The 12,349-nt window shown below is 23.7% G+C and overlaps 1 protein-coding gene across 2 annotated transcripts in view; it reads right to left on the reverse strand.

Annotated features, from left to right (window-relative positions):
• Positions 1 to 12,349, reverse strand: part of LOC105250306 (echinoderm microtubule-associated protein-like CG42247) — a 34,463-nt gene that overhangs the window by 9,858 nt on the left and 12,256 nt on the right. The window contains exons 1-3 of one of the 2 annotated variants that reach the window (XM_025410616.1): positions 4,440 to 4,735; positions 3,745 to 3,987; positions 2,431 to 2,547 (exon numbers count right to left, since the gene is read on the reverse strand). In XM_025410616.1, coding sequence (XP_025266401.1) covers positions 2,431 to 2,547; positions 3,745 to 3,987; positions 4,440 to 4,487 — 408 coding nt within the window. In that variant the 5' untranslated portion in view covers positions 4,488 to 4,735. Of the gene's footprint in view, positions 1 to 2,430; positions 2,548 to 3,744; positions 3,988 to 4,439; positions 4,736 to 12,349 lie in introns of those variants that run through there. The other variant, XM_011256320.3, reaches the window with a different exon arrangement.

The raw sequence follows: 12,349 nt of genomic DNA on the forward strand, positions 1-12,349 counted from the left end.
GTATGTGAGTGTGTTTTGTGTGTGTAGAAAAAGAGAGAGAGAGAGAAGAGAAAGAAAATAAGGAAAGAAGAAGAGAGAGAAGAGTCGATAATATGCCATTCGTCGAAGAAAATTGGCCTATTTGAAATTCATATATGATCGTGACCTGAAAAGATGGATCTCTGACCTTTTTATAACACGTGGGAGCACATTCCTACTTAACATCATGATCACTCTGAAAGAAATGTATAATACTGTGTAATATATTGTGATGTCAAAAATCTGACTTACTATGTTCGACGTTACACTTTTTTCATCTTATTTATATATGCATTTTGAATTATATACGTCACAGTATTATTATGATATAGCAAGTCTATTTTATAGAAATAGTACTTGCAATATTCTAAAAGATAAAGAGATCTCAATGATTGCAAACTTTCGCAATCTCTCCATTAGCTCGATGTTTTAACAAGTCTAATGTATCAAGTCAATCTTTTATGATTATCTTGCTTGTGAATGTTTTGTGACAAATATATAATATATATATATATATATATATATATATATATATATATATATAAATCATCCTGTTAATATAATATAATTTGGCGGAGGAAATTGAATAAATCTTATTTGATAAAATATATATAAAATTATTTGCTAAGTATAAATTATATTATAAATATATATATGTGTTTCTCTTTCTCTACAATATCTAACAAATCTTAAAAATTATAATATTGTGTTAATAAGAATTTCTTAATTTTTTCCAAGTTTACATAATGATTTGATAAATATTTTACAAAAGTTAAAATGTGTCAAAAAAATTGTTTTAACGTGATATACATACATATATATATATATATATATATATATATATATATAATACTCAATTATATATATAGAGGGATTTAATCAAAATATTTCTCCCTTCTTCTTTTTTTTTTCGAAAAAGATTATTTTATATATGGTAACTTGTTATATGTTACTATTATAATATTATTAATATTATTTTTAAATATGATGATATATGATACTCTCGATACCAATGTGCGTGTATACATGTCTATAGAATACGAAAAAAAAAAAATGATAAAAATTTCTCTTGAAGGTGACTTACGAGATGTATAAGCACTAACCTTATTTCTTATGATCTCGAGCGAAAACTGACCCCGTTATCGTCACGCTTCAAGTTTTATCCCCCCGTTTTACCTGTGTTTGTAGCGCGTTATGCATATTTATGGACTTCGCTTTTAAGCTTATTTTGCAAGTAAGACGCCGATACTTCGGATTTACATACATCTTTTTTCTTTTTTATACTTTCAAATCACGCATTCTTTCTTAGATTTCTTTAAAGTATATTGAATACATTATTGCTTTGTTTAAATTATAAAAAATTATAATAGATTAAATTTTAGATTTAATTTTATGCATGCAGATTTAATAAAAAATCTAATTTAAATATAATATAAATTTTAATAAATTTAATAAATTTTCTTTATATTTTTTGTTTAATATATAAATTGTATTTACATGTACACATACATACGTATGTATATATGTATGTATATGTATACATATATATATATATATATATATATATATATACATAAAAATGATGTATTCATGTCTTAAAATTATTATACACACACATACACACACACACACACATATTCTTAATTTATTCATTTCAATAAATATTTAATATATTTTAATTAATTTCTAAACATTTATTAACGCGACAGCAAAATAAACATTGTGTGTTTATACTATATTTCAATAGCGATTTCTAATAGTGAATAAAAATCAATACTGTACAATCAGTAGTATTATTGTTTACATCACATTTGCCTATATTTAAATTGCCGATAAGACATAGAGTAATTGTTTATAATTATTACTATAAGTAATAATTAAAAATATGTGCACATATTTACACGAGCAACATTACACATATGATTTATTACATATACACTACAATGCAGTTATCGATGTGAAATAAAATCTATAATTTTAAAAACGGTCTAACTGTGTTAATGGTTTTAAATATAATAAACAAATAAACAAATAAATAAATAAATATATATATATATATATATATATATATTCCAAGCTTCAAAAATAAATTTAAATTATACATTTTATTCAATTTCGAGCAACCTTAATTTTAATTTAATTTTAAGATAAGTATATTTTTTTTGAAAATATATTTAAAAATATGAAGAATTCAGGCTACATTTTTGAATTAAAAAATAATTTTTTCAAGTTTGATGGATCATTTCAAGCATATATATCTTTAAATCTTATATGTATACATAGATCTTAAATCTTATATGTATACATAAATACACATAAGCGCATACATGCGCGCGCGCTTACATATACACATATATACATATACATACATATTCATAAAATATGCACATAAATATATAAATTATAGCTAACCTCTTGTCCCGAGACAGTGAACATTCTCTTGGCTCCGTTCATCTTCAATACCTGACCAAGATCTTCTAGAACTTCTTCGAAAGGTTGCGATGTGCGAAGATTGAGTAGAACCCGACACTGACGTATCAAATTAGCTTATATCAGGTGTAGGAGTATAAACAATTATATAGATAAATATGTGTATAACTAAGAATTTAAATTCAAGTAATAAATTCAAGTAATAATATAATAATAAGACCAAAATGATCATGTTGAACTTATCGCTATTTTGTTATAACGCTGTTATCATTATTTTATTTTTGGATTTATTTCAAAAAAATAACTCGAAATTTACTGTTTGTATCTTAATTTTACTACATAAATTTTAAAATTATTTATTTATTTAAATGTATTAAATAAAATAAATTATACACGCATATATGTATGTTGTATTAAAAAAATTAAATATTTCCACGTGAATATTGTTTTATCAAGTTTTAAAATTTAATCAGAGATATGTATTAAAATATTATATTTATAAAACATGAACTTAAAAAATTAATTCTTTAGGCAGATAACAAACGAAATAATAAATTAACAAATTCAATTACATATAAATTTAAAAATTGAGTAAAATTAATTTGTTAATGTAGAGAAGTTGCATTATTAAAAAATTATTCAGGGTTTACAAAATACTTGAACAAATACTAATATTGAGGAATATTTCTAAGGCGTATTCCTCATGTTAAAATAAGAAAAAAAGTTTATATCAATTCAAAGTCAAATGTGAGTGATTGCGAAGTTATAATAAAACAAAATTTATGTTAATATTATTATTAAATAATTGCAAGTAAATATTTAAATTATAATAAATGCTCAAAATGGTCGCCATTTGAAAATAGACATTGATACATTGAAGTAAGGATTGTCGAACCATTTTGCGGACGATTACATATAATTTTACAAGCACAATTTTTTAAATGCTTCGCCAACGCATTATTAATACTTGTAAAACTATATATATATATATATATATATATATATATATATATATATAGTCTTACAAGCATTAATAAGCATTAATAACGCGTTGGCGAAACATTTAAAAAATTGTGCTATATATATATATATATATATATATATATATATATATTCTTTAAATTTATGTTATTATTATGTCAAAAGAATATGTAAAATTTAATCATGTGTCTATAGAAAAATGTTAATTCATTGATGTGTATTATTGTGAGATAAAGAAAAAAAATGTATATATTTTGGTATAGATTTAAGATATTATTCATTTAATATGCTAATTAATCTTGTCAATTCTCATACCTGAACAGTATGATCATGATTGTTGACGATACGAATGACACGACCCGAGGAAGGCTTTCCACCGCCAGGGGGTGGTGCTTCTTCAGTGATGGAAGCTTTCCGACTAAGACTCGATACTACTGGCGGTCTACTTTGCCATCCTCCAACTGCAGCACTTCCGGTTCCGATGGTACCGCTTCTACTGCTTCCACCGCCTGCCGGGCTTGTGTACCAAGTGTTATTTTTCTTCCCATAACTGGCCGGCTATTGTAAAAAATTATCATCATTAATATTATTAATGTAGAATGTTTTTTAGCAAAGAAATATAGATAGGCTGTATCACATTTGTCATAATTGAATACACAGTGTATGGATATTTAAATAAAAATGCTTCAATTTTACACTCTGTAATTATATTATTTTTTGTTTTGTTATAACGAACTTATGTCGACACTCGGTTACACTGTGTCGACTGTGCCGCTTACGAAAAAAAAGAAAAAAACACAGTTATATATTTATATTATATTATTGATGCTAAATTGTTGAGATATAAAAGAGAAGATGAAATAATTTATATTCTCTTATATGTTATTATATTTAAACATTATATATTGCATATATATATATATATATATATATATATATATATATGTCTGATTATAGAATTTTTTCTCACATTAAAATAAATCTGATAAATGTATAAATATTCAGAGAACCTGCATAATATCGACCGGCAGCGATATTACTTCAAAGGAATCGCTCATTAACACGACAAAACTATCTGTCCAGCAGCGGGAGTCTTGATTACAAGATTCAAGTTCCGAGTCGCTACAGAAGTCCGTTTTTTCTTGTCTGATGTCAAAATCCGATCCCGGATCATCCGAGCGGGACGAAGATGAACTTGCTGACTCAATTGTGAACTTTAATGGACTCGTTGACACTCCTGAAGGTTCACTTACTTCACTTTCTTTATGCCTTTAATGTTGAATGCACAATCCACAAACTTACATAATCCAAGAAACTATTGGTATTTTACTGTTTATTTTATTAAAAATTTTGAAATTTCAATTTAATCGATTTTTTATCCTTCCAATCTTTAAAAATTATACTTTTCTGCATAAGTATCGAAAAGAAATATTAAAATATTTTGTCGAGAATATATATATATATATATTCTCGACAAAATATTTTATATATTATATATTATATATATATATATATATATATATAGAGAGAGAGAGAGAGAGAGAGGGAGGGAGGGGGAGAGAGAAAGAGAGAGAATCTGGGAATGATATATTACAATGAAGGCTTTTTATGAAACGATGAGAAATCAGAGGAAAGTTTACTTTAATTATAATCGCGATTCTTACATGATTCAAGATAATTTCACTATTTCAATTGTTTATATGATATTGTTAATAATTTTCAATCTTCATTTTTTTGATTAAAGCAATTTTTTAATCTTAATCTTTTGTAATTTAAAATGAAGAATGGTAGGTTTTTATTAAGAAAATTGGAGAAATTGTACAAGAAGTTGTTATGAGAAATATTTTGTAAAATAACGAAGTTGAGTCCACTTTGATCACAATAATTTATCAAAAAAAAAATAAATAAATATATATATATATATATATATATATATATATATATATATATATTTACATCGGTTTCGACATTAAATTCATCAAAATCAAAAAGCAAACATTGCGATGACGCGATTTAATGTAAAAGTCTATCGCAGTTATCTTCTCATCAATCTTGAATTGCGTGACACGATTACTATTTCTCTTTCAAATATTGACGGAATAAGCCACTCTTGGGTTGGTGCAACCGCGACTGTGTTCAATGGACGACTACTGGGACAGGTAGGAGGTGGGATAGATGTATTGAAGAACTAGGGTGCTGCAACATCCCCTACCACACTCCTCCACTTTACGAAGGGCTACCGCTCAAGGACAATCATCCCCTGACCCTTCACCTCCTTATCCATCTTCTGCGCCCCTCTTTTTACTTCTCCGAATAATAATATTAATTCAGAATGCTAATTCAAGAAATCAAAAAAATCACGACTATTATTCCTTTTTTAATATTTGATAATGAACGCATTAAGTATGCCTCTTAATTATAATATGCAGGTTTATGTTGTAATTACAAATTGTTTCAAAATTACACAGATGTCTCCTTAATTAGGTTTTTGATAGATTTTCAGAATTTTATTGAATAATTTAATATATGATTTTTTATATTTTAGTTTTTATTATAGCAAATTAAAGAATGTAAAATAAAGAAAACGTACGATTTATATTAGGTTTAAATTTTGCGTTGTAATTTATATATACATACATACATACATATATATATATATATATATATATATATATATATATTTCAACACAGTAATACTGAAATAATAATTATATTTATTGAAATGTTTATTTAAATGTATATTTATTTAAATGTATATTTATAAGTTTTTCTAATACATAAACATTTTTCTCTCTATTGAATAATTTGCTAAAGTGTTCTCTTCTATTTTATTAAAAAATTTTTTTAATCATTTACTAAAAAACTTTTCATTTTCTAATAAGTTATTTACTAAAGTTTTTTTGCTAAAATTGGAGCTCTTTTTCCTGTCAAATAACGTTTTATGTGCTCGTTTTTTCTTTCACTAACAGATCTGCTAATGTATCAAATCATTTATAGAAATATTTCTTTCTCCATTACATTTTTTATTGGAAATTTTTATATTTTATTGAATTATGTAAAATTTTTATTCCTTTATTAAATCACGTTTATAAATTTTATCTCTTTTATTAAATTTTCTGTTGAAATATATTTGTTTTATTTTATTTGAATAAAAATCAGTATTAGTAATCTTTAATAAAGACTCAAGTTCCAAGATATATTAATAGACTATTAAATTTATCAGTTTAATGTTTGTCCCGATAAAAGGTAATAAAAGCAACTGCGGAAATTAAAGATATCCACGCCTTCCTAATAAATCTCTAAGATTAGAAAAAAAACTCGATTCTACAGGAAGCTCAGCCCATGTTAAAGCACTTAACTTGATGGACTAAGACCAATATTAAGAGTATATATAGAGTATATATAGTAGAAAAGAAAAAAGCTAACGGAGCTAATAGACTAATAAAAATTCAGCTATGATCTCGAGGCACGCACATTATCTTATTAATGTAAAGTTAACCATACATAACACTTTCTATCATAATTTCTTATAGAAATAAACTTTGCGGTTACAATATGCGATTACAATAATAACAAAACATATTTTGTCAATTTCTTAAATATTTTTATATATTAACAATTATTTAACAATAATTAAATAACTATAAGACTTTTTCTTCTTAAAAATTGTAGATTCCCACTTTTTTTTAAATATCATTTTTAAAATAGTTAAAAAAATAAGCTCAATTAAATATAATAACAGAAAAAATAAAAAATTTTAATACTTATTTAACTATAATTACTTTAACGATAATTGCTTTGTTTTTAAATTTAACAAAAATCTTTAAGAAATTCAAATAATTAACTTTATTTTAAACAAAACAAATAGACATACATCAAGCATAAACATAACAAGTTACGATACAACAATTTGATAGAGCCAAATCTTTTATAGCAATTTAAATTATTGCAATTTGTTACAAATAATTATTGAAAAAAATACAATTATTACTTGATCAATTAATAATTCATGAATATTCAATATAAAATATCTGATATGATAATAACATTAGAGAACAAATTAATCCAAAAATCAAAGAGAATCAACCTACTTTTTATTTTTCTCTCATACATCAATTCTTTTCATCTTACTTTGATATATATTAATTCTTCATCCAATTAATAGCAATGATATATCATTCTCTCATTCATCATTATCATTACATTTTCTTTAGTCTTATAGCAAGAAAATTGCACAACTAAAATTTCATTCTATTTTATTTTATGATTATTTTATAACAATATAAAACGTCTCTTCTCTTTTTAATTTTTATAATTAATGTGATATTCAAATTAATATAAAAGACCTATTGCATTTATAGAATAAAACCACAAACAAAATTTACATTATTTTTAATTATTTTAAAGCTTTTCAATTTTTCCACCTATTTCTCAATTGAAAAAATAGATCAATAGTTAAATATGATAATATATCATTATCTGTTATCACGAATATCGTTACATTGTATTAATTATCTTTCGAATATTTTTTTTCGTTATGCATCAATCAAATACATGCAAAGTACAAAGATTTTATAAATTTTTATAATAAGCTCGGATATAACTGAAAATACTTTATCAATCGATTTTTTATTATCTCACATCATCATCATTGTATTTTACATGTTACTGTTAATTTTACATCCAAAATTATCATGTAATTTTGTTTTAGAATAATAGTAAAAATTAAACATTTATATTTCTTAATTTATATTAAGTCTATCTATATTATAAAATTATATTATTATGTAATATGATAAGATATTATAGAAAAAATTACTTTTGAATAATAGCAATTTAAGAGAGAGAAAGAAAAAGAATTACATGTTTAAGCTGTATTGAAAGTGATAAAATTGTAACTACCATTACAGTGAGCATTCTGTGTAGATATGAAATACATGTGAAATAATTAACATTAAAAAAAAATCCGATATAATAAAATAAAAATTTGACTTAAAATATTTATTATATGTATAATGTACATAAAGCAATATATAATTATAACAGTCGCGTGCAATGTATGGGTTGATTAATTCTAAAAAAAGCTAGAAAATATCGCGCTGTTGATAAGCCACGAATATAAATCTTTTCGATAAACTCCAATGTCAACCCTAATGCTCAAGAATTCTTTAGATATCTCGATAGATTGTGAAAAAAATCTTAAATATAAATATAAATATATATATATATATATATATATATATATATATACATACATATATATGTAAGCGCGCGCGTATGTATACATGTATATGTAAATAAAAAAATAATAATTGAAAAAATAATAATAACAAAGAATAGAAAAAATTGAAAATTAGGAAATGAAAAAAATATAATATAATTATAAAATAATTATAAAAATACGAGTACATATTAAAAAAGTATTATTTAATTTATATTTCTTTATTTTTTAAGCTTTCTTCCTTTATTAATCTTTTTCTTTTTAATTTTTAATTTTTAATAATTTTTCAATTTTTCTTAATTGTAACACACACACACATGCATTGGCCTTTTTTATGTTATATTAATAACAAATATTTTTATTTATACAACAAAAAAATTATAGAAATTATTTAATATAAATGTAAATAAAGGAAAAAACTATTATAAGATCATAAATAACTTACATTATAAAAAATATATTTTATATATAAAATTTTATAAAAAAATAATAAATATCTTATATATACGTCTTATATATGTCTTACATATGTGTGTATAGAAGCGAAGAATATTGAAAGCTATTAAAATATTTATCATTTGTAATCAGAAAGTGTATTTAATAAATGGCATCTAGTCGGGCGTTTATCTATTTAGTACCTATTGTATTTAGTATATTTTTTATATTATACATTTTTTTTATTATCAAATTACTTTAGTAACTAGAATCATAGCAAGGAATAACTTAATCGCGGAGATATCAATGCCGGGATTGTCGTCAATTTCGCGCGCATGAATGTTATATTCATGCGCGCGAAATTGACAATGAAAAGGTGGAACATGTAATCACCGATGAAAACAATGAGTGATTTCTATTTAGCGACACAAGTCGACATAAACGTTTTTTATCTTTGTTATTTACTGATGTCGAAAATAGATTGATTCTTGTGTCGACTTGTGACGCTAAATAGGAAAGTATTCGATATAATAAAGAAATATATAAATGTGTGCGGAAATAAACTCTGGAAAAGAATGTAAATTCGGAAAAAGAGGCTAACAAATGAAATAATATTGTATTTTAAAATAGGACCTCATAAATCAAAATATTTGGAACACTTATTTGTTGGCTGACTAATTTCTGTACTAAATATATATTTAATAGTTTTATGTATCTATATTTGTTTATTTTATATTTATATAAATAAGCAGTTTTTTTCTAAAAATTATAAAATTAATTAAATTATAAAAGAAGAGGAATAAAAGCATAATATTTTTAAATCTTTAGTTTTAAAAATTTTTAGTATCTTATTATAGTCTCTACTTTAATTAGTATAAAAAATGATGAAAAATTTTTTAAAAACATTAGATATATGTATTACATAATAAGAATGCATGTTCATGAACAGAAATTATATATGTGAGAATATGTTAAATCAAATTTCAACAAAAATATTACAAATAAGAAATTATAATTCATTAGAAAAAATTAAGAAACTAGAAAAGATTAAAAGACATATTGATAAAAATAATTATTGTTTTAATCTATGATTTTTCATTCAAGAAAGAAAAAAGATGATCCCTGCTTTGCTTATAATATAAAAATTATATCCGAAAAAGTATAATTTAAATTGATTATTAATATTCTTTGGGATTAAAAATGTATATTCATTAAATCCTTTGAGATTAAACATGTATATTCATTAAAGTATAACTTTAATATGTGATCTATATATATCATGTATTAAATTATATAAAAAAAGTATCATGTAAAAAATTTATGGCATTAAGAATCAGTTACATAAATCAGTTAAGTGTAGAAAGTAGTTAATCACTAATAACGCAATCAGTAATGATAGAGTGCAACCGACACAATATTAATTCTTTAAAATAATGATCAATTTCGAGATTATTTTAAATCTTCATGAGCGGCGCTAGAGGTAAGCACATGTAAGGTAAGCAAAGAGAGCTTGGTGTTTATTGATCTCAAGAGGTCGGTTGACCAACGGTCAATGAGATACGGTCTCTCCCCCGTTCTCTTACCACCCTCTGCAATGGCCTTCTTAGCGGAAGCAGGAATTGCCCTCCCACCTCCGCTTCCCACTCACTATTCTGTGATTCATACGTTCTCGGTGATATCGTCTAAGAAATCACGTTCGTCGATATTACAAAGTTATAAAAGAAATTTATAAGGAAAATCTATAATTTAAATTATATCAATCAAATTTGTAATTTATTAATTATATTAATTAAATTTTAATTATTTCCATTTTATTAATAGTTTTTAATTTAATTATATATCTACAAAATATTATCCGATTCTAATAATTTTTATTAATTTTTAATCATCTTTATCTTAAAAAAAGAATTAAAATAACTAATTTCTCAAAATAAGTCTACAGAATAAAATCTCAGGATAAAATTTTATTATTACTAAAATAAAATATTATTTGCGATCAATAATTTCTTCATTAAGTTATTAATCAAATTTTGATAATTAATATTTAATGCAAAATATAACTATTTTTAAAAAAGATTCAATAATTACAATAATTATTTACAATATATATATATATATATATATATATATATATATATATATGAATATATAAGATAAAACATTATGAGCATAATATTCATATTTCGATCGCTGATATATATGATATATCAAAAATAGATTACTAATTTTTTTACATACATATATACACATAGATACATATATTATTATTTGTTTATTTATTTATTTACGTTATATTAGTAATTATCTTTACAAACTGTCTCGCAATAAGTGTTTCACGAAGTGATGTATGAATGTGTACAAGATGCAACAAGATGTCTAATCCGGATCATGAAAAGAAGGCAACAATGCAAGTAACATATTTTTTTAAATGAATAACAAAATTGTGTATAATATAATTACTCTGTTCAAATTCAATTATATGAAAAAGTGAGAGCAATAATTTTTATAAACGAATTTAGTTTGTGCATTATAAAAGATATAAATCATATGAGTTTTTGAACAATCTGTAAGAATAACTTCTATACACATAAGCTTATTTAACAAATTTTTTAATTAGGATTGTGCAAAGTCCATTTGATGGAATTTTACGTTCTCTCTTAAGCATAAAACGATATTTTTCTCGATATATGCGATATTATACATTCATACATATCATTCATACATATCATTCATCATATATTATACATCATTATGATGTACACTGCTTGATTTCTTAAATTTGATATAAACAAACTTAATCAACAACTTAATCAACAAAATTTTTTTTTTTAGGTTTTTAGTCATTAACTTGAAGTTTTGGCGAGAGCTCGAACTCCCCCCCCCCCCTCCCGTCTACGCCACTATCCATATCACAATATCCTAACACTATAACTGATTACATGCACATCATAGATGAGAGCTAAAACATTTCAATTTTTAATTCTGTTGGAAATGGTCTAATCTCGTATTACGTATTTCAAATATGACTGTCACAAAGTGAATTAGTGTGTGTGTGTGTGTGTGTGTGTGTGTGAGCGTTAGTTTTCAGTTCAAACGTGCACTAAGTATGTAAGATTAAAAAAATAATTTTTTGAATTTAATGCTGATTTATCAATAACTTTTAATTTATCAAAATTAAGATACACTGTATATTTTTTTACTCTCAATCTATTTATTGGTTATGTTTTTTTTCTATTTTTAATTTCTATATTTGCAATAATTTTG

Source organism: Camponotus floridanus, unplaced genomic scaffold (assembly GCF_003227725.1).
Source record: "Camponotus floridanus strain SB8 unplaced genomic scaffold, Cflo_v7.5 scaffold33, whole genome shotgun sequence".
In the NCBI taxonomy this organism is placed as follows: Eukaryota; Metazoa; Arthropoda; class Insecta; order Hymenoptera; family Formicidae; genus Camponotus; species Camponotus floridanus.